This window comes from Cyprinodon tularosa, unplaced genomic scaffold (assembly GCF_016077235.1).
Source record: "Cyprinodon tularosa strain WSP-4 unplaced genomic scaffold, ASM1607723v1 ctg202, whole genome shotgun sequence".
NCBI lineage: Eukaryota > Metazoa > Chordata > Actinopteri > Cyprinodontiformes > Cyprinodontidae > Cyprinodon > Cyprinodon tularosa.
Genome location: NW_024038744.1, coordinates 461,401 through 485,385, shown reverse-complemented (window position 1 = coordinate 485,385; position 23,985 = coordinate 461,401). Strand labels below are relative to the sequence as shown.

The 23,985-nt window shown below is 38.7% G+C and overlaps 1 protein-coding gene across 3 annotated transcripts; it reads left to right on the top strand.

The window, feature by feature from the left end:
* Nucleotides 1–859: 859 nt before the first annotated feature.
* asmtl (acetylserotonin O-methyltransferase-like) lies at nucleotides 860–23,422 on the top strand. 3 transcript variants are annotated; one of them, XM_038284820.1, is made up of 15 exons: nucleotides 860–936; nucleotides 1,494–1,608; nucleotides 1,890–2,021; nucleotides 2,236–2,283; nucleotides 2,374–2,438; nucleotides 2,531–2,595; nucleotides 2,677–2,785; nucleotides 8,647–8,923; nucleotides 9,002–9,181; nucleotides 18,557–18,719; nucleotides 20,174–20,367; nucleotides 20,461–20,593; nucleotides 20,661–20,798; nucleotides 20,915–21,037; nucleotides 23,119–23,422. In XM_038284820.1, exons 2-15 carry the CDS (start codon nucleotides 1,516–1,518, stop codon nucleotides 23,322–23,324), a joined length of 1,926 nt encoding a protein of 641 aa, XP_038140748.1. In that variant the 5' UTR covers nucleotides 860–936; nucleotides 1,494–1,515; the 3' UTR covers nucleotides 23,325–23,422. The 3 variants fall into 3 exon arrangements, with proteins under 3 accessions (XP_038140748.1, XP_038140746.1, XP_038140747.1); XM_038284818.1 differs by having other exon boundaries at nucleotides 20,171–20,367; XM_038284819.1 differs by having other exon boundaries at nucleotides 918–1,052; nucleotides 20,171–20,367.
* The last annotated feature ends 563 nt before the right edge of the window (nucleotides 23,423–23,985 follow it).

Genomic DNA, 23,985 nt, shown 5'->3' with positions numbered 1-23,985 from the left:
ATGAATAAATGCAAACAAAATGAAAATATAAGATATATAAAATGATTTTCCATTGTATTTCTTATTAATTTTACATAACTCTCAGTTTGGGAATACAATTTACAGTATTATTTAAATTGGAACTGGAACAATGGGGGAGTGTGATTGTGCTCTGAGAAGGTTGTAAGTACCCGGTTAGATCCCCAGACTGCACTCTGGGTCCCTGAGCAAGACCCTTAACTCCACACTGCTCCCTGGATGCCGAGCAACGGCAGCCCACTGCTCCCCAAGAAGATGGGTCAAATGCAGAGTGAATTTCTGCTGCTCTGTACTTGTGACAGTTTAATGACCAATAAAAGCTAAAATAAATAAATAAAACTTTTTTTGGTGGTTGGTAAAAAAAAAACAAAAAACAAAACAGCTTGCACATGTATTTAATAATTCTTACCCACCACATATCGAACAAGATAAATCAAAGAGTTGGATATTGCAGCACAAACAACATATTGCGTAAGCAGCCAGGACTGTTTGTTTACTAGACATCTATGACCTAATTTGAACATTTCCGGGTGTTATAGTAAAACAACATCTATACATTTTCTTTTTTTTCTTTTTTAAGCTTCGTTCATATTATTGCTCTGTTAAAAAATCCTATCCTTAAAAAATATTCGATGATGTTTTGTACATCCAGCACCCTGCAAACCTAATGCAAAAATATAACTTAAAAACAATAAAACATGCTAGAAGACAAGTGACTCTTTGCCCCTGGTCAGCTGTTATGTTTACACCAATCATTTTACGGAGAGGGAGTTCGCCAATTGGCCGTCTCACTGGCACGGCTTCGCCAAGCGACCAATGGCGTAGCAGTATCCGCTTCCACTTCATACGTCATTACGTCAGATACGTAATTGGGCTGCCTTAGCAAGCTTTTCTTACCACCTTTCATGCCTTCTGCAGGTAAGAGAAAGCTTTCTGGAAGCAAGTGGATAATGTTAATCAGGTCTTCTAAATGTGTTCTAAACTGAACTATTTATAGACAGATTCTTGTAGGTTTTTAAAAAGTTCTCTTTCAGGTAAGATGATACGAACTTATGTCGATGCTACAGAGTAAATAAAGAAGTTTGGCGTGTTTACTTTTATTAGATGATGGTAGCTTATCTTGGTGGCAGCAGTTGGTTAAGTTTGTTTATTTGGAGCCTTAATTAACAATAACAATAGCATAATAACCTGTTCAAACTGTACATACATTCAACAAATGGTTATATTTCAGTAGTTATATGTCATGTTTTGAAACATGTATTTATAAATTGTGTGAATAAGATCTAAAAATAAATTTAAAGTGTTAAAAATGGAGATTTCATTGTTAAATGAACAGTTTTGCTTCTATTTTTCACTTTCATTGATGAATATTGAAAGCAAAGTCTGAAGTTCTGCTGATCGATTATTCAAACAGTGTCTCTGGTCCAGCCTTCTCCACATCTATACTTTAATATTTAACTCTTTCTATCTCAAAGGTTTGTTAACCCCAAGGCCATAATGGTGCTAAATCCAGTCATTTCTAAGCTCTCTGGTAAACTGGTGGTGTTGGCCAGTTCCTCTCCTAGAAGATTGGAGATACTGCGAAATGCGGTATGTGCTTTTAAAAGAAACTAGTGCTATACAAATATCATGTTTTTAAGTTTAAAAATTCCTCTAGATCAGATCAAACTATGTATTTTAACATTTTCTATCATGAAAAAGGAAATCTGTTAATAAGTCTGTTATCTGTTTAGCTGCAGAATAAAATTGTGATCTTAAATGCAATGTCTTTTCAAGAAATAATAAAAAAGAAATGCTGCCGTCTAAAAGATGACCTACACTCCTGTAAATATTGTAAATACTGTCCTGTTTTTCTTTGTCTTGCATGTTAGGGGCTGCGTTTCGAGGTTGTGCCGTCTTGGTTTAAAGAAACTCTTGATAAGGGGCTTTTCAAAGCCCCTCATGAGTATGCTGTAGAGACAGCCAAGCAGAAGGCATTGGAGGTGGCCAGGAGGATGACGATTGTAAGTTTGGTTATTTTCTTAGCATACAATGCAGAATTATCCAGATCCATCCATCCATTTTCTGACACGCTTAATCCCAAGTTGGGTCGCGAGGGGTGCTGGTGCCTATCTCCAGCGAGAGGCGGGGTACACCCTGGACAGGTCGCCAGTCCATCGCAGGGCCAATTATCCAGATGAATAGTCTAATACATATATTTGTCCTACTTTGCTTCAGAAACACTTGAAAACGCCTGACGTGGTAATTGGCGCCGACACAATTGTGGTAAGAAGGAAAAAACATTCCTGGAGCCACTTGTGTGATGCTGTCTTAATTTTGTTTGCATCCAAATGATTACTGTTTCTAAATTTGTAGACTGTTAATGGCATGATTCTTGAAAAGCCTGTTGATAAGCAGGATGCTTACAGGATGTTATCAAGGTACAGGTTTATGTTGTTTTACAGTTTACACTAAAGAACAAACAAAAGAATCATGTAATTATATATCATGTTATTTTATTTTTGCTTTTCAGTTTGAGCGGTAAAGAGCACAGTGTGTTTACTGGAGTCGCCATTGTCCTGTGTCACGATAAAGACAGTATGTTTTAACGCTTCATTGACTTGTTTGTTACTATCAGATAAAATATCTAATTTCTAACCGTCTCTGATTCCTGCCCAGATGATGAAGTTGACTACCAGTTAATAGACTTCTATGAGGAAACAAAGGTTAAGTTTGCAGAGCTCTCAGAGGACATGCTATGGGAATACATCAATAGTGGTGAACCTATGTGAGTATAGACATTTGACCTTTGGGACTTTGTGGTGTTGATCATTCTTTGCATGGTTTGCCTCAGTAACCATTATGTCGATATTATTTATTTTTAACTCATTTTGAAGCCCGTGAACTTGTTACCTTTTGAACTTTGAATTTTAATAAGCTGTGTTTACCTGGTTTGAAAAGGCATGTGTTGTGTTAGTGTGAAGTATTAAAGGTATGGTGGAGGATTTTTTTTGCTAATTTTTGAAAAGACCCGCCCTCTCCACTTGTGCAAAAAAAAATCCACATGCACAACCCTGTACCCGCTACTGAGAGGAAACGATTATTAAATGCGTACGAGAGCATTCATGACCTCATTTCTCCTTGTACACGCTCTGTTAAAAAGTTACTGTTTCCATCGCTCATACAAGCTTACTTTGCCATAGAAGATTTGCAGTTTTTCCACTATGTCAGACTCACCACCAGTAAGTGAAAATGGGGATGAGCACGTAGGACGTCCTTATGTAAACATATCACCTGAATGATTGACAAGTAATAGGACCACTTATTTAGATAATCCACTCGGAAAAAGAGCATCCTCTACTATACCTTTAAATTAGACTAAATCAAATTTTAAAGTGTCTAGCAAAAGTAGTGTATATATTGTTACATGATGGGTTTAATAAAAAAAAATGTATTTCTTTTTAATTTAATGACTTTCTGCAGCTAGGCGATTTCATGAAAGAAAGTAAATGGTAAACATAGTTCGTCAAAAAGATACTCAACAATCAATGGTATTGGAGGAAATCTAAAGCTGAGTCAGATTGGACAGGAAGCGTTGCTAAACATCAGCTTTCAAGTCTTGCTACATATTCTTAACTTGATTCCTGCTGGGATGTTGGCTTGGCCATTCAAATAGATATGTGTTCATCTAAACTGTTCCATGGTAGCTGTGGCTATTTGTTTCGGTTGCTCTTCATGGTTTCTTTCGGGATTGTCGTGGTTTTATTTAATCTTTCCTCCAACCATCTTATTAAAAAAGCTTCCCCACAGTCTGAAATAACAACTGCCGTGTTTTTCCCTTGAAAAAAGGTCTGTTCATGGTGTTGTTCATTTTTTTGTTTTCAGCAATGCATACAGTCTAATCTGAAAAAGGGGTTGTTTGTATTGAAATGCATGCAAACCTAATAATATTCACTTATCAGATCTTCAAAATATGTACAATCTATATTGGGTTTGCAATATCTCTTGTACATCAAATGCAGATATTTCTCGTTGTGTGCCTTCGTGAACATGTATCTTTTCCTATGAGCAAACTAAGCAATATATTGGGTGGAGGATGTGCAAATGTAAATTCTTTCTATGGGCAAAGCGAATCTGAAAATTATTGCTGGTGCAGTTTTTGGATCTATATTTAGCACTTTTGAAATCCGGATGCAAACTCACACGCAAAGATTTCTGTGGTATTCGTGTCTATTAAGGGGGCATTAACTTAATGACAGGGAGAGTCTACTGGCATGTAAACCATTTAAAAAAAAATCAGAAATAAAAATATTAGAATAATGATGTCTGTGCAAACTGCAAAGTGGAAAACAAACAATTTTATTTTAATCGCCTATATCCTTTGTTTGTATCAATTTAAGATATCTATGCACTATATGTAATATTTGTCATTAATACTATTATTTTTAAATAATTTTTTTTTTAAACTTCATTGCTTTGAACTCCAACTTCCTTTCATGGCCACTGTAAAATTTTATTATTTATATGGACCTGGAGCAAATCAGTTTTTAAACCAATTTTCTAAGCAATCTTTATAGATAACCCCTAACATGGTCACTCAATGTTTGTTCCAACCTGTGTTTTGCCAATGCCATTTGGGGCCCCCTATTTGGATTCTTTCAAGGTTCCATAATGTTTTACATGAGAACAGAAATGGTGAAAGGTGTATATCTCATCTGACAAAAAATGTCCACTTCCTCATGTTTGTGAAGTCCCCTAAATGGCTTTTGGCAAATAACATTTGGACTGCTTGTGGTTTTGCTTTAATTTAGGCTGAAACAATTAATAGGGTTAATCGTGATTAAGCGATATTGAAATAATTGTCAACTAATTTAGTAATCGAGTAATCGTTAACTGGAGTATAGAGGTTGTAAAACATGCCTTTAGCTGCTCTAGCCACTTAGAGCATTAATAATGCCAAAAAAAAAAAAAAATGTAAACATTTTGCATTTAAGATAAAAAAAGATTCAGATTCGATTTCATAAAAAATTTTCTTTAAGAAACCTTTGACTATCTGATTATTAATCGATTAAACGAAAAAAAATTATCGACAGAATCATCAATTTGCAAAATAATCATTAGTTGCAGCCCTAGTTTTAGTAGTGATCTTTTTGACAATCCCTTTTGTTTAAAGCAACGTTTGTTGCTCAACCAAAAGTTTATTTTTTTAAACTAATGTCTCCATCTGAGCTGTAGATGATCACTTGGTCTTATTTCTCTGCCTAAAGCTCTCCTTGTTAGGCCTATTAGTTTAAGCATTTCTGGGCCTAAAATACACAGTAGCTCCTTAACTTTGAAAATAAACTCAGATTAGGATGAGCTATCAAGAAATAAAAAATGCACTTCATCATAAAAAAGGTGTGTCTCTCATGCGTCCGGCCTGGTTGATGCAAGATGCAGTTTGGTTTATAAATATTTGGTTAGAAACAATATTTTTCTCATTATGCTTCTGTACATTAATGTAATAATTCAGATGGAGTTGAAGTTTAGTTTTTCAGCTTTAATTCAGTGGGTTGAACAAATGGTGGAATATAAATGTGAAAAAAATGATCAGATTTTAAACACAATCCCATTTTTAATTGGACAATTTAAATAACTGAAATACTTGTTTGCAATGACTGCCTGCAGTGTGGAGCTTACGGACATCAACAGATGCTGTGCTTCCCTCATTTTACACGTATTGCAGCGGTTTTAAGTTGTTGTTTGTTTGTGTGTCTTTCTGTCTAATTTTTTGGGTTAATATCAGGTGACTGATTGGCCATTGAAGAGTATTCCACCTGGGTTGCTTTGGATTTTTTCTTTGGGACAGTTTCCATCTGTATTACGAAACAACATCAATCAGTTTTCATCAGTATGTCTCTTAATACCTCAGAATTCATTTGGCTATTTTTGTCCAGTTTCACATTATTAATTAACACAGTGACCCAGTTCTACTGTAGCAGCCATGCATGCCCTACCACCACCCTGCCTCCACTATGTTTTACAGATAATTTGGTTTTCTTTGAATGATGAGCTTTACCATCCCTTTGCTCTACTCCTTTTCTTTCCATCATTGTGGTAGAACTCAATCTTGCTTTAATGTTTTCCCAGAACAGTGCTGGCTTTTTTAATTTTTTTTTTTTGTTTTGTTTTACCATTATATTCCTAAGAGTTATGAGTGGGTTTACACTGCACAGTTCACTGTGCAGTGAACCCTCTGTGTTTACTTTCAGGAGGTATTTGCTTTGTGGAAGGATTGCTTTGGATATTGATACATAGCATTCCTGGAAAGTTTTTTTTTTTTTCACTTGATTGGCTAATGTACGGTAATGGGCTTTTTTAAACCATGACAAACATATCATCCACTGTTTTGGGCTTCTCTGTATTTTTGCGTTGATGAGTCCACCTGTGCTTTCTTTCTTTCTCAGAATATATAAGCTGTAGATTGTCACTCCTATAATTGTAGCAGTCCTTGGATGCACTTTTTTGTTTCACTTGTATTGACCACATATGTTCTCAACAGCAGAATCGTCCAAATGCAAAACTCCACGCCTCGAACACTTTAATGTGAAAACCTACAGTATGTCTATGACTATAACTTCAATCTGCTTCAGTAAATGGGTAACTAATACACATTTTTGTTGGTGTATGGACCTAAGTGTGTTCATATAGTAACTTTTTTTTGGAAACTGTATTTAAAAACTGATCCAAGAAAAGTGAAAATTGTTTTTTCTTGCACTTTTCTCTTTAAACTTATAAATCTTTATAAAAATATGAAAGGAAAACGTACAATGATATTTATATACAGAGATATGTAAGACACTAATAATCCCTCATGAACAGAAATGTGAAACTGTTATTTAAAAACAGGTTTTGTCGCTGATGGGCCGTAAGAGTCCTTGCTGCTTCGTATCAATCAGGTGAACATTAGTCAAAGTGCACTTAGTGCTCTTAGCAGTGCTTTTCAACAGGTGCTAAAGGTTGCTCTTGTAGGAATGTTAAAACTTGGCTTCGTGAAGTGCATTAACTCACCAAATGCTCACAATTAGCCATGCTTATACGTAATATGGCTTTTTCTATAATGCTTCACGTTTCTTTTCTTGCATGCCTCCAGCATGAATATTTCTCTTGCAACTAATACGATCTGGCTCCACTTGAGGATAGTGTTGCACTGATACCGATACCAGTATCGAACAGGGCCCCAATCCAGCACTACAATGGTGGTATCAGTATCGGAGAGTACCAATAAATAGGGCACAATACCATTCTGAGAGCCAAGAGTTTATTTAACTATTGTCCCCCATTCCAGGTAGGCAAGAAAAAGTTCTACCAGATTAACTTTGTATTAGTCTTTTCCAGCTTCACAAAGGTAAGCAGCAGCTTGACAAATCCATGATGGCAGTTATTTTATGTTCTTTATGTATATACACACACACAAATTTCAAACCAATGGTATCGGTATCGGCAAATACTGCACAGCCAGGTACCGGGTATCGGTATCGGGGCCAAAACAATGACATCAGCGCAACACTACTTGAGGATTAAGAATTTTAGCCTCTTCTTGTAGGCGACCACGCTGCAATACTCAAAGTATATTACCTTTAGTCTGGTCTGTCTAAATGGATCTTATTAGTTAATCTTTAGGAACATATGTTAACCAAATTAACCATTATTTGTCAAGATTTTATATTAGATTTCATCGTAGTTTTGTGTCTCTGGGTCAATAAAAGCTGTTAATTATTTCATCTGGACATTGATTGATGGCCACTTAGTGAACCAGTAAATGTTTTTGTATTCCTTTCAACTCTTCAAATGTATAATTTGTACGATCATACTCACATACAAACTGCTATGCATCTGATGGTACCTGGTATTTATCAAGAGTTAAACTGTAAACAGCTGTTGTAAGGTGAAAATCTAACTACAGCTTCATATGTGATAAGTCAGGGGTGGGTTTTTCAATAGCTCTGTGATTTTCAACCTGTTCATTCCGGTTGTCAATCTACATAGTTTCCTGTATAAAAACTATGCACATATATAAACTAATAAACTAACCACCATGTGTTGAGGAGCAAAAAGAGAAATGGCTGCTGCCCATGAACAGACAACTGATGGGATCAGCAGTGCCTTTGAGTGAAATAAATCACTACAACCAGTTCATTAAAATGAATTGTTCACTGAATCATTCAGTTCATGCAAGACCGTTTTTGTTTTTTAAGATTGAAATGGTCAGTAAGTAGGGCTATGGTGACATTTGGTATGCTATTTGCAGAGCTACAACAGCATTTTTTTCTCCTTTTCATTTAAAGTTGGCAATAAGCATGGCTTATGTGACTATGTGTGCTAATCATACAGCGTTAATAGATTTTTGTTTTGATCAATTTCTTTATATTTAGAATAGATCCTAAAGATCATATAGACTTTCCTGGTTATTGTCTTACCTTCTTTTAAATATTGAGCCAATGTGACAAGTTAATTTCTCCACTTTGAGATCAATAAAGTCTATCTTATCTTATGAATACTTTTTCAAGGAAGTCTTATTGTTATTTGACATTAGATTGAATCAGTGGATTACTGTAAACTAGAATGTGTTTTTTTTTTAACTCTTTGTTTTTTGATTTTTTTTTCCAGGGACAAAGCTGGGGGCTATGGCATCCAAGCTCTCGGGGGCATGCTGGTTGAGTACGTCCATGGAGACTTCTTAAACGTCGTTGGGTTTCCTCTCAACCACTTCTGCAAACAGCTAGGGGTTATTTACAACCACTGCTCTTTCTTTACCCCCGACACAACTGAAACCGTCAACCTCAGCGTCAGCGACTCTCTTTCCACCTCCATTTTAAGTCAGCAGAAGGAAAGCTCTAAAAACATCCCCAGACCCAAAAGCCCGTCATCCAGTCCGCTTCATAAGGTTTGGTCGGGTCTTTAGGTTTAGAAATACCGTTTGGTCAAATGTTATTTTTTGTTACATAAATTGTTTCTCTTCCAGGTGAAAAAGACGAGCAATAAAAGTGAGGCAAAGGTCAGCAGTTTGTTTGAAGATGATGAAAGAGAGACCATATCACCAATGCTGAGGAGTAAAGATGGGGCCATGCATGATGACAGGGGGCCTAAGAAAGAAGACTTGGAGCTGATTAATAAACTGATAGATGGATTTAAAGCATCTAAGGTAACAAGTGCTTCTAGCACCATTTTATTTACTCTTAGCTCATTGTTTTCAATACAGATCTTTTAAGATTTTTCTTTTTTTTTTTTTTCCTGCCACGTGGGTTTTAATAATAAATCAGAGTTTTCCGGGTTTTGAAAGCAGGCTGAGGCAGGTGGCTGAATGCGGCTAAGAAGTTGCACTTTCGCTTATTGTTTTTGTTGCAGTGCTTCCTGTTTTGTATATTACTTTTCTGAGTTTCCTAGCAACTTTGGGTTGCCCAACATTTTTAGCATGTCATTGGATTAATTAGTGAAACATGTTTTTTAAGATGGGTAAAGACATGACTGTAGCTCGTATAAAACTTGAAGAATTTCTAAACGGTTTTGAATAATTTCTTTATTCTCTTTTCTTTAAGTTGTTTTCGCACATCATGTAAAGTGTAAACGGATAATCTGTTTACACCATTAAGAACTACACTATAGTATTCCTGTTTGTCTGGACTCTTGTTTGTGGTGTCTGAACATTGCGGTGTGCCACTTTTCTGGAACTCCGCCGCATGCAGACTATGACTTCATAGACTTAGACTTAGACTTCTTTATTTGTCATTTTGTATGCACAGGGTGCATACAGAACGAAATTGCGTTACATACAGCTTATGAACGTTGCATTGATATTTCAAATGGCACGAGTTATAGAAAAATACAAAAAGTGCAGCAGTGGTCAAAGTGTGAACAGTGCAGAGGATAAGAGACAGTGTGCAAGTTGCAGTGGTTCAGTGCAAAATGGCATTTGTGCAAAAAATGCGTTATTGAAAAATACAATGAGATGAACAATTTAAAGGGCTAAAAGTTAAAAGTTCAGCAGCATTTGATGCCCGATAATGTGCAATAGGTGCAGAGTTCGGATTGTGGATCAAAGGTTCAACAGTCTGATGGCAGTGGGGAAGAAGCTGTTGCACAACCTGGTGGATCTGCAGCGGATGCTGCGGAACCTCTTTCCAGAGGGCAGCAGGGAGAACAGTCCATGGTGGGGGTGTGAGGGGTCTTTGATGATATTACGGGCTCGGGACACACAGCGCTGTGATGAAATGTCCTTAATGGAGGGAAGAGGAGCCCCAATGATTCCTTCCGCTGTCCTCACCACCCTCCTCACATTCTTCCAGTCAGAAGCTCTGCAGCCTCCACACCACAGAGAGAGACAGCTGGTCAGAATGCTCTCTATGGTGCTTCTGTAGAAGGTTGTGAGGATGGGCGGGGGCAGGCGGGCTCTCCTCATCCTCCGCAGAAAGTACAAGCGCTTCTGTGCCCTCTTCACTAGAGATGAAGTGTTTACAGTCCAGGTGAGGTTGTCCGTGATGTGCACCCCCAGGAACTTTGTGCTGCTGACCACCTCCACAGCTGAGCTGTTGATGAGCAGTGGAGCATGGTGGGGGCGGTTTTTCCTGAAGTCGACGATGATCTCCTTCGTCTTCTCCACGTTCAGGATCAGACTGTTTTCACTGCACCAGTCCACCAGCTGCTCCACCTCCTCTCTGTAGTCCCGGTCGTTGTCGTCCCTGATGAGGCCCACCACCGTGGTGTCGTCCGCAAACTTCACGATGTGATTGGTGGTGAACCTGGGGACGCAGTCGTATGTCATCAGGGTGAACAGCAGGGGGCTCAGGACGCAGCCCTGAGGGGAGCCCGTGCTGAGGGTGATGACATCAGAGGTGTTCTGACCGACCCGGACTGACTGAGGTCTGTTGGTGAGGAAGTCCAGCAGCCAGTTTCGAAGGGGTGTGTTGAAGCCCAGATGTTCCAGCTTTCCCACCAGGTGCTGTGGGATGATGGTGTTAAACGCTGAACTGAAGTCCAGGAACAGCATCCGCACGTGGGTGTTCTTCTCCTCCAGGTGGGCCAGGCTCAGGTGAAGAGCAGAGGAGATGGCGTCCTCAGTGGAGCGGTTTCGCCGGTAGGCAAACTGGAACGGGTCGAGTGTTGGGGGGAGACTGGAGACGATGTGTTCCTTTACCAGCCTTTCAAAGCACTTCATCATGATGGGAGTCAGTGCGACGGGCCGGTAGTCGTTGTAGCAGGTGACTTGAGGTTTCTTTGGCACTGGGATGATGGAGGCAGACTTGAAGCATGCTGGCACTGTGGCTTGCTCCAGCGAGGTGTTAAAAATGTCCGTGAGGACACCAGCTAGCTGACCTGCACACTCCTTGAGCACCCGCCCAGGTATGTTGTCGGGACCTGGGGCCTTCCGCGGGTTGACCCTCCTCAGAGTCTTCCACACGTCGGCTGTGTCAAGGCAGAGAACCTCCTCTTCCTGATGTGGGACAGCCTTCACTGCTGGAGTGCGATTTAGTGCCTCAAACCTCCCAAAGAAGTTATTTAGTCCGTTTAGGAAGTCAGCATCAACTTCATCCACCGGGGCAGGGGGCGTGTTGTAGTCTGTGATCGCCCGTATGCCTTGCCACATGCTCCTGGTGTTGTTGGCGTCGTGGAACAGATGCTGGATTTTTTGGTTATGGTTCCGCTTTGCTAACCTGATGGCACGGTTCAGGGTGGCTTTAGCTGTCCTCAGTGCCTCCTTGTCACCAGACTTGAAGGCTGAGTTCCGTGCTTTTAGCGCGTGGCGGACCTCCTCAGTCATCCAGGGCCGTTGGTTGGCTCGGGTGGTGATGGTCTTTGTTGTGCTGACGTCCTCGATGCAGTGGTTGATGTAGGCTGAAACAGTCATGGCGTACTCATCAACATTGATCTTGTTGTCATATGTTGCTGCTGATTTGAACATGTCCCATTCAGAGCATTCAAAGCAGTCCTGGAGTGCATCCATGGCCCCCTCCGTCCAGACCCTCACCTGCTTCACTGTAGGTTTTGCTCTGATCAGCAGGGGTCTGTATGCAGGAATTAGCATCACAGAAAGGTGGTCTGAGGAGCCGATGTGGGGGCGGGGGGCTGCTCTGAATGCGTCTTTTATGTTTGTATAAACTAAGTCCAGAGTGTTCTCTCCACGAGTAGCAAAATCCACGTGTTGATAAAAATGAGGGAGAACAGTTTTCATATGTTTCTAATTATACTTTTTAAAAATATCTTACACCTTTACTATTTTGATGGAATTAATTTGGAAAATGTATTATTTCTCAGCTGCATCTTTATATAATTCCTAAGTTTGAAAATTTATTGATTGTACTTCCACACCGTTCATTGTACATTAATTTATACATTAAAATGTATGTATTAATGTTTGCTTTTGATTAGTGTATCTATATTTAAGTATCTATCTTTAAGAACTATTGTTCTTCCCAGCTCCTCTTAGAGTTTGATCTTTAAACAGCTAGGGAACACATGACCCAAAGGTTTTAGTCTGCTTCCTCTAAGAACATGCTGAACTTAGACTGGGGACTGAACAGTGAAACTCTATAGAAGGAGGATATGCATGTCAGTACAAAGCGTTTTTGTAAAAGAATTTGCAGGTGCACATTTTTACATCTGTATTATGTGTCTTTGAAAGTCAGGTGCAAACCTGCATGCATTCATTTCTATGGTCCTTTAGGCCAGAAATAATTCAGTGGAACAATGACAAAACACGATGACAGATTTTGGATATTGTGGCATATTTATAAAAAATGATTCTCCACCAAAAAACAATCATCATAGAGCCTGTAGATCAGAAGTCGCCAACCTGCGGCTCCGGAGCCGCATTCAGCTCTTTAGTGCCGCTCTTGCAGCTCCATGGTAGCCTAGTAAAGAAGCCCCACCTGCCTGCGAGTTGGTCTAGCCTCGATCAATGCCCCAGGCCCTAAATCTGGCGGGCCAATCACAACGCAGAAATGTGTTTTGAATGTCTGGATGCAAAGCGGGCGGGGTTTTGAGGGTGTGACGACAAAGCTGCACAACGCTGGAGAAAGCTATTGAACAGTAACATGCACTGTTTCAATGGAGCATTCCATTGAAAGTTAAAATTTTTCTTTCTGTTGCTGTTGTTCAATAAAAGTATGTTTTAAGATAATTTGAGGCGAGAACATTATACTTAAAATCGTCACTATTTGATCTATTTACCAATTTAATGCGTAATTAAAAAAACAATTGCCGAAGTTGAAAGGGCCGCAACAGCCAGCGGACCTCCGAGGGCAACGGCAGCCAGGGCTAACAGCAGCCCGTCTGCAGTGGGCCTCTCTCTCGGCATAGTCGTGTGTGAAGGACTGATGGCGATTTTTGACTCGGCTTTGGAATCAATTTTAGAAAGATTAGACTTGGGGTTTTCCTTGAAACGTGAGCAGGAAGAGCCTCCACTCTCATTCATTTTTAAGAAGGACTTATTCGCCGTTTTACCAACAGGCTGTTTGTTTACACTCCCCCACCAGCTTTCTGTGGCGTTTACTACGTCACAGTCAGTTGCGCTCATTGGTCAGAGCATTGGCCAATAGGCACAGACATGGTTTGAAAAACAACGGGTTGTTCTCATTTACAATCTTCCGATGTCTCATTCATCGGGTTCAGACTAAATTACACATTTAATCTCACATTTAGTCTGGTTTATCAGGCTAGCTCCATGGAGATTTTTCAAAAATTTATGAAAATTGTTTTTGTTTTTTTATTTTAATATGGTGTGCAGGAGGTCAAACAAACATTAATTATGTTTTCCAATGCTGTAAAATAATTGTATAACAAATAAATGTAAACATTTCTTTCAACAGAAATTTGCGTTATAGCCATAGAGATCAGTGGTCATAGCCTGCAATGCACGTTTCAGTGCGGTGTAGTCCCAGGCAGGTGGCTGTTGTAGAAAAAGAGGAAGGTGTGTCTGGACCATGGATCCCAAAGGGGAAAAAAATGAAGATACCTGATGAGAACAGATGATTCAAAGAAGAATGGACCGAATCATTTGCATTCATTATCAATGTGGAAGGATTGCCTGCATGTTTGCTTAGCAATGAGAGGTTGTCAAAAAATAAAAAGAGTAATTTGGAAAGGCATTTCCAAGGAAGGCATGCTAAATATGCAGCCAACCACCAAGCTGGGATTGAGAAAAAAAGTGCGATCCCAGAAGTTCTGGATAAATTAGAGGAGAGCAAAGATTGCATCTCCAAACTCCACTACTGCTGCTAGTTTTGTTGCAAGTATGGAAACCGTTCACAGGTTGAACAGGTAGCGCTCTTATGCAGGAATGTGAATTTCTTCAATTTTTTTCACCCAGAATCCTCAAAATAAAAATAACAGCAAGGAACGCTGGTGCCGCAGAATGTGACATTTCGGGGTAAGAGAGCGCTTCTCTGATGGATGTCAGTTCCTGCTTGGAAAGAAACATGTCCACCATAGAAAGATTCCTTTATCATGTTTCTAAAATTTCATCAAAGCAATAAAACCTAATGCCTACAAACCGTGCAGTGAAGGGCGATGAAGTGGCGCGCAGTGAATTCTATTCAGTGAGAACGTTCACTGCTCCTCCTTCACCTAATGCTACTGTGTGACATTTGATCCAGGATAAACATTTAATCATGAATGCTTAATATATATTCTGACCCAAGTACTCCTTTTTTATACTGGGCTAATACACTTAGAGCCCGTATAGCTCTAAGATTGACTTTGAACGTGGCATGATTGTTGGTGCCAGAAGGGCTGGTCTGAGTATTTCAGAAACTGCTGATCTACTGAGATTTTCACGCACAACCATCTCTAGGGTTTACAGAGAATGGTCCGAAAAAGAAAAAACATCCAGTGAGCGGAAATGGCGGAAATGCCTTGTTGATGCCAGAGGTCAGAGGAGAATGGCCAGACTGGTTCGAGCTGAAAGAAGGGCAACAGTGACTCAAATAACCACCCGTTACAACCAAGGTGGGCAGAAGAGCATCTCTGAACGCACAGTACGTCGAACTTTGAGGCAGATGGGCTACAGCAGCAGAAGACCACACCGGGTGCCACTCCTTTCAGCTAAGAACAGGAAACTGAGGCTACAATTTGCACAAGCTCATCGAAATTGGACAATAGAAGATTGGAAAAACGTTGCCTGGTCTGATGAGTCTCGATTTCTGCTGCGACATTCGGATGGTAGGGTCAGAATTTGGCGTCTACAACATGAAAGCATGGATCCATCCTGCCTTGTATCAACGGTTCAGGCTGGTGGTGGTGGTGTCATGGTGTGGGGAATATTTTCTTGGCACTCTTTGGGCCCCTTGGTACCAATTGAGCATCGTTGCAACGCCACAGCCTACCTGAGTATTGTTGCTGACCATGTCCATCCCTTTATGACCACAATGTACCCAACTTCTGATGGCTACTTTCAGCAGGATAATGCGCCATGTCATAAAGCTGAAATCATCTCAGACTGGTTTCTTGAACATGACAATGAGTTCACTGTACTCAAATGGCCTCCACAGTCACCAGATCTCAATCCAATAGAGCATCTTTGGGATGGGTGGAACGGGAGATTCGCATCATGGATGTGCAGCCGACAAATCTGCAGCAACTGTGTGATGCCATCATGTCAATATGGACCAAACTCCCTGAGGAATGCTTCCAGCACCTTGTTGAATCTATGCCACGAAGAATTGAAGCAGTTCTGAAGGCAGAAGGGGGTCCAACCCGTTACTAGCATGGGGTACCTAATAAAGTGGCCGATGAGTGTAGATAATTTAGGTTGCATGAAATGTTATGGGCCTATACTTTGATTTGCTATATTTTGGGTTGTGCTGGTTTTGAGCAGGTGGTGGAGGTAAATTCTACTGTTTAAAGCAGTTTGCTGTAAATTTAACAGTGGCTCCTTTCCATACCTCTATCAGAGCGATGAGCTAATAGTAATCTTTTCATTTTTCTACATTGATTAATATTAAATCTCTTAATTATTGTCACATTTTTATTTTTCTATTTTGTTTTTAGCACTTTTGAGAAACCTATATGTATGATGTTTTTTTTTTCTTTAATCTCCAACACTTTAAGCTAAGAACTTCATCCTTCTTTGCCTAAAATGCCAGTTAGATATGCAGTTTCCACATTTAGATAGGGCTGACCAAACCAGTTTTAGTCTCTTTATTTTTTGGCCTTTTTCCAGATCCCCTACCACTTATACAAAATTGGCTATTTTCGCATTTTTTAAAATCTCTTTTTCGGCAAAAGCAATTTATTGCTCTTTATTTGGATTATTTAAAGATTAGGAATTTAGAGTGTTATAAAGCCACCTCTATGGGGCCATTGGGAACCAGTAAATTGAGGTGCAGCCATGCTAAAGGCTAATTTGCTGATGAGTTGTAATTTGCACATCTTTCTTTTCTAGAGAGCATTATATCAGAGCAAGCACCATCATGCATTAAATGTCAATACATTGAAAAAGGGATAAAAATGTGTTAGACCTGTAAATAAAGCTAGTAGATAGAAGCTTCCCTCCTCATATAATGCTTATGCATGTTTTTTTCTTCCATTTTCTTTCAAATTCTCACTACTTTCATTGAAAGCTGCTACTTTTTTCCTTTACTATTTTTTATAACTCTCAGCATAGAAGAAGGTTTTTGTTATTTTTAGCCTCATGTGGTTTCCAAAATGCAATTCATGTCATTAGTATACTTTTTAGTGTTGTACACTTCTGTTATTTAAGGTTTCACTTTGCACCCTGGCATTAAAACAGAAATGTTTGTTCTTTCTTTTTGCTGTTAAAAGACAGCCTTCACAAAAAGTTCTCATAGTATAACAGACTAAACTCTTTTTTTTTCTCACTTCCTCTTAATTGTCATCTTTGGAAAAAAAAAAGTGTTAACTGGGCATATGATGTGTCAGATACTTGCTTTATATATCTTATTGAGGTTTATATAGCTTTGTAAGGTCTATCATTTCTCCCGTTTGGCAAGAAAATCAATTACAGGATGTATTGAGGCTTTAATTTAGCTGTTACAATTAAAGAAACCTGTTCAGGGAATAAATTAATGTATTAACTTTTCACATTCATCTTGAGATTGAGTGGTGAATTACTGATGCAGGGATCAGCCTGAACATAGGACACTTTTAACCTCATTTTTAATATGTCTTTCAGGTCAAAGTACACCAAGCTGGACATTATTATTTATAACTAGCGTTACAATTTTTCCTGAATGATCTTATTTCCAGTTTTGTGTTGGACTCTGGATCTGCCATAGTTCTCAAGGCTGGTAGTTTATTGATGGTTTGATTCCAGCAGAAAATATTCATTTCAAACCACTGCAGTATGACCAATACTTATATAATAAGTATTGGTCATAAACGTCTGGTTTTAAGGAGCATAGTCAGTGCTCTAATATCTTTTTTTACAGACTTTATTAAGTGGGACGTTGAGGTTTTAATGCCTTTTTGGATGATGGGAATGCATCTGTTTATCCATGTTTGTCTTCCCAGTCAGGGAGAATTAACTGATATTAGTTGTTTAAGGATTTTTTTTATTTTCATACCAGCACACATTTACGTGCTTCTTGAATGAAATATGGACTTGGGTCTCAGTTTAAATTTTTAACATTTAAGAAAGAGATTAAGCTGATTATGTGCGACTATATAAGACCTTTAAATTTTTGCGGCTCTAGACAGATTGGTTTTTTGTTTTTTTCTGGTCCAATGTGGCTCTTTGAGCACCTGCACTTTAAATATTTAACATTTAGGAAAGAGATTAAGCTGAATTATGTGCGACTCAAGTCTTAACATCTGCAGGGTACACACTATTTCCGAGCCACGCTTTTCAGCTCTGGATGCTCTGGCGCTGCCTATCATAGGGTAAGGCTAGAGCAGTCTGTGTGTAGGATGGGTCCGAAGTCTACTGTGCACCTTTAACCACCTTCTGCAGAGTCATCTTCTCAGCAGAAGTACAGCTGCAGAGAGAAAGCTCCCCACAACACAGCAAATACTGCCTGATTACTTGACACATCACCTATATTGGTAAATGACTGAATATAGTGTAAAGTGCTTTGGGGCCCTTGGTCTTATAAAGCACTGAAATGCTATATAAGTACCAGAGGTGGAGCTCAACTTTTTTTTATTGGGCGTCAACAGACAAGGCATCATTTAAGTACATTTAAAGTAACAGAGATTTTCTCTCAATGTAAAACCCGCTGATAAATTCCTTTAGACTGCAAATTGTTATTACCAAAGGAAGTGGTTGTTGCATCAGAAACCTTTTCAGAAAATGGCAGATTTGTAATTGGTCAGTCAGAATGATAACTCTATCCTGGTTTTGGGCTCCTTTAATAGACATTGTTTGGCTCTATTTACTGGGTATCATTTTGAAGTTAGGGGAGAAGAGAACTGAGCAGGAAAATACAATCTATGCAATTATTTGAGTGTGTTTACAAATCTTTCTGTGGTTCTTCTTTTACTGACTACCTAATGTACCATGCTGTTATGAATACTGTAGTACCTTATAATCTATGCGTCTTTATTTTATTTTCCCAAAATGCCTCAGGCACTCTTTACAGCATCCAAGTATTGCTTGTTCGACCTGCTACACAGAAAGCCTGGGCTGGATGCAGAGCAGGTTTCCCAGGAGATCAAAGCCTCTGTGAAAGGGACTGAGACGCTGCTGGAAGCTTGTGTGTCACTGGGATTGATAAAGACCAAAGATACAAGTTAGTCATTCCTCTCCATATGCAGATTGTATTGAATCATCTTATTTAGATGCAAGTGGATCCCATTTATTCTGTCATATAAAAGTTAAAAAAATGTGTGTCAGGAATTTAGTTAAAAACTCCTTCATTATTATACAGAGGAATTAAATGGAGCGATATAACTAATATTTTTTCATGTTTATTTTGGTGAATTTTTTTTTTTTTTACCATCATTTAAAATACTGTATTTTCAATAATGGAATGCATCATCTGATAAAAAGGACTATTGCTAAAAGAAATCTGTATTTTTTGGAGAAGTCCACGTTCCCCACCTATAGCAAACTCTCCAACCTTTGCTTTCCACTACCAGCACAATAGACCTGCCACATCTTTGAGTATATTCAACATGTATTTATTGCTTATAGTTAATAAAAAAGTTAAATTTGCTAAACTAAAAATCATAACTCCAAAAATCAAACGTAATTGACATCCTCCCCATGAAGGTCAAGGCTAAAACACATTGCTTACGTCTAAATCTAAAACCTATGTCACACTGGCTGCATGGGTCCCTCTATGTAACATCAGATTGGAAAATGAGTATTAATGGGAGTGTATGTGTAGGAAATTCCCCCATCATAAATAATCCAGGCAGTAAATGTAAAGCTGGAGTTACAGCTCTGTAAGCTCAAGAGATTATTGTTTCCCTTTATCTGTTTTCTGGACTAAAGAGCTCCTAACGTCTGTAAAAAATATTTTACTAATTATTAATCTACAAACCTTCTGTATACACACACAGAATGTTTGCTGTGTGCTTCTGGACTCACCTGCATGGGGACAAACCTAGCTGGTTTATCTCGCAAATTAGAAATGTTAGGTTGTATTTTCCCAAAGGTGCACATTGTCTCCTAATCTGTCTGAGTCATGAAATTCCATTCAAATTGCTGAGTAGGTCAGATTATGATAGATCAGGGATGTGGGATCAGTTACAGAAAATCACCATCGATTTACCCGTCATTATTTCATTCAACTAGATGTAATTGCTGTGAGTTTATATGACCAAGTGTGTTTCCTTCTTTATCTACAAATTAGTTGGTAAAGAAACTGGTTCTTTAAAGTTCTGTACCAACACTTATTAATGAAAAGTTGAGTAAATGGAAAAATCTGGTTGACATTAGTGTCGGGTTCATAAAGAGTGTGGTTTTAAATAAAAAAACAAAACACATAGACTGCATAAAAATTCAAAACTTAAAAAAAAAGAAAAGAACTTAAATAGAAAAAAAATTAAAGGAAAAATAGAAAAAATGATCAACATTGTGCAATAAGACTAGGACCCAAGACATGGGCTACAAAATGAAATATATAAAATTGAGTGTACATAGTAAATTTAATTTTACGGTAACTTAAATTACTAATAAAAATTAATGTTTCAATGATTTTTCTCATCTGAGATTCACATGTAATTCTATTTTTAGCAGAATGCCCAAAACCTGTATTTGAGAACACAGACCTGGCCACACGTCTCCTGCGCTCAGATGCCAATTTTTCGCTGCACGCCTACATTCAGCACTGTAACGATAATATATGGCCTCTTTTCTCCCACCTTGAGAGTGCTGTGAAGGAGGGAACCAGCCAGCGAGAGAAGGTCAAGAAATTCAAAGAGATCAGTCAGGTGATTACCTTAAAGTTTGGAATAGGATTCATGCATTGCAGATAAAATCCTCAGTGAAAGCCTAACATGTTGCCTTTATGTCTGTATCTAAAGGACTCTCTTTGTAGCAGCGAAGAAGCCACACTAAGATTCATGCATGCCATGCACAGCTCTGCTAAAATTGCAGCTACTGCTGTGGCAGCGGCCTTTGACCTCTCTAAGTACAAAACAGCTTGCGACGTGGGAGGTATGAAACCCTTACATTGTTTTAAAGTAGGAACGCATTCATCTACTGGCACTCTTTGTTTTTCTAGGCTGTACTGGTGCCGTTTCATATGAGCTGATTAAAATCCACCCTGAACTTACTGTAACCGTGCTTGACTTGCCCTCTGTTGTGGAGAAGAGTGAACCTTTCCAGCAGCACACAGAAGAAAGGGTTACCTTCAAATCAGGTCAGTTATCTCTTAACTGTCGGTTAAATACTAGATGTTATACAATGTTTATAATGCTGTTTAATTACAGCTTCACTTTGTGACCATAAATGCCCTTTCTTATACTGTTTGAACAGGAGACTTTTTGAAAGATGAATTGCCAAAAGCAGACTTATACATCCTGGTGAGAATTCTCCATGATCTGACTGATGAGAAGCTACATGTTCTGCTGAGGAAAATCTCAGATGCATGCACTCCAGGTACGAAAAAATTATGAAATTTAAAGCAAACAGTTTGTAGTTTTTCTTTTTTTTTAAGCTCATAGATTGTTATAACTAATATAAGAATGAATAGAATACAATCAAACGTTATTATCATTACAGTATACTGTCACAAGTACAAAGTAACAAAATTCACTCTCTGCATTTAACCCATCCCGTTGGGGAGCAGTGGGCTGCCATTGTGCAGCGCCTGGGGAGCAGTGTGGGGGTTAATGGTCTTGCTCAGGGACCCATAGTGGAAGTCCGTGGGAGTGGGACTTGAACTCTGAACCTCTGGGATCCAAGCGCAATGCCCTAACCACTAGGCCGCCACTCCCTCACCCAATATAAGCATTAGTCTCCTATTGATCTTTAAAATCCAAAAAGTTTAAATATTTAAAATCTTAAAATTATTTGCTTCTTTGTTAGTTTGCTTTTTTTTAATCTGGTGAATACTTTGTTTACCATACTGTTATTTGCAAGTTTATTCCTTTTTTTCCCGCGCTAGGGTGGTAATTCTTTATCTCCAGCCGACTCAAAAATGGAAACTGGAAGACCACATTTATGGAAATGTGGGTCTCCAGTTACCCACCTATTTTGCACACTGAGGGCCGGATTTATCAAGATCCAATTTTGCGTGCAGTAATTTGCGCTCGCAAACTGGAATTTTGTGCGAGGGGCTGAACCATGGTTTGCGGGTGATTTAACAAGAGTGATTGCGTAACTGGTGGAAGGTGCAAAACTGTTGGAGACGCCCTATTTAAATGATGGTTTTGCGCGTTTTGTGGTTTGCGGCAAAGTAGTTTGTAGTTTGTGCAAACTAGTGCATTAAGAAATTTAAATCTTACAGTGACCCCCAACAAAAAAAAAAAATAAGTAAATATATATATATATATATATATATATATATATATATATATATATATATATATATATATATATATATATATATATATATATTTATAAATTGGCAACCTTTATTCCCTAAGGTGGTATGTGCTGCAGTAAAAAAAAAAAAAAAAAAAAACCCGGTGTTTTGTATTGGCCTGTGACTGTGGATGAGATCCCCGCAGCATTTGGCACGTTGCTCCACAGGCGCAGGGGGAGAACCCCGACCCCGTCGGACAGCACTTTTGAAAAAACGAGATTGGGAGATCCCAGCTCACGCTGCAACCGTACGCTGGAATGACCCAGATGCAAAAAAGTGCAATGTTGCAAGGAGTTTTGTGATATCTGGTATTGCGTGGGTCCTCCTTGTGGCTGGCTCCAAATCCATTCGGAGTTCCCCCAACAGCTCCAAAATGGCAATGCTGGATAAACTATATGTTTTGATGATCGTTTCCACGTTCATTGCAAAAATATTCACACGGAGTGAAAAAATGCGTTCTCTGCGTCTCCTTGCTTTATTTCGATGTCTCCTTCTTGCGACAATAACCGCTGCCATGTGTGCGCAATTACGCATACAGACCATTTGCACCTTCTTTTGAAACGTGTTAAATATAGAGTCAGATACCGTTAGCAAAATTGCGTTCAAGTTTGATAAATCCCTTTGCGAGTGCTAAATTAATATATTTACATGTTCTCCTCCCACAAGACGCACTTTAGCGTGTAAACGCCCCATATTGCATATTCATTGCAGAAAAAGTACTAAATGGATCAGAGGCGCTATTTAGCACGTTTTAAAGACCAAATGCTTTTAGCACGCTGTTGATAGATCAGTTTGTACATTTTTTAGCGTGCGCAGTGAAATAGCTCACGTTTTAACACACGCAAACCTTTGATAGATCCGGCCCTTAGTTAAATTAATAGCAGTATGCCATTTTGGTAACCACACAGTATTTCGTAGCTGTGATTTAGGTTTTTTCCTCTGCTCTATTGTGTATTTGAATTTTGATTATTGTCTTTTTATTTTGATTCTCTTTAGATTTTATTTTATTCTTTTCGTGACTGTCTTAGGAAACAACCAAGTTAAAAGATGCCTAGTCACTCGTAGTGTTATATGTTAATGCAGAATGCATCAGTGAATGCTTAACTACCAGTATGCTTTAAAGTTTCTTGTTTGCATATACTTTTGCTGCCAGGCTGTGGCCTCCTGCTGAGCGAGATCTTTCTGGATGAAAACAGAAGCGGTCCGAGTCGAGGGCTGCTGCAGGCTCTCAGCATGAGCGAGGGGAAACAGCGAAGCGCGGCAGAGTACAGTCGTCTTTTAAAGCGTCATGGTTTTCTAACAACACAAGTAAAGTACACAGACAACCTCCTGGATGCAATGCTGTGCATCAAAGCATAGCCAGCTGCAGCTATACAATCATCTCAAGCTTTGTCATGTAGGTTATGGTGTATGTTGTTGAATTTGGCATTAAACACTAAGTTGTTGTCTTTTTTTTATATCAAAACAACTTATTTTACATTGCTCTCTTTCTGCGTAAAAGATAGAAGAAAAAAGTATTTCTACTTTCTGTATCTCATATGTTTGTGTTCTTCCGGAGATTAAGGATACAGCCTCTGTATTATAATCTCCAATAATGGAGACATTTGACAGCTGAATATCCTTCCACGGTGCTTTCTAATATCCATATATCTGGCTATAAAGTTTACATGCATTTATGTAACACAATGGATCTTTGCACAGCTATATTTGCTGTATATGAAGGGATATTTTTGGTTTGATTCAACACTGTAGAATCAATGTAATATTATTCCTCTGTTATTGGAAATGCACAAGTGCAAATTAGGTGATGTTTTTTAATGTTTGAGACCAAATTCAAATGGTGACAACAAAATACTTGACTAAAAATGGATCTGCTCAAATAAACTCTGTAAACCACATAAAGGATACATCATTATTTTTGACAAGATTTCCTGTGAAGGTGTAAAAAGGATAAGAATAAAGGTTAAACATTAGTCACCATGTTTGAAGGTGTTAAATGGATACATTTAATATTTAAGGG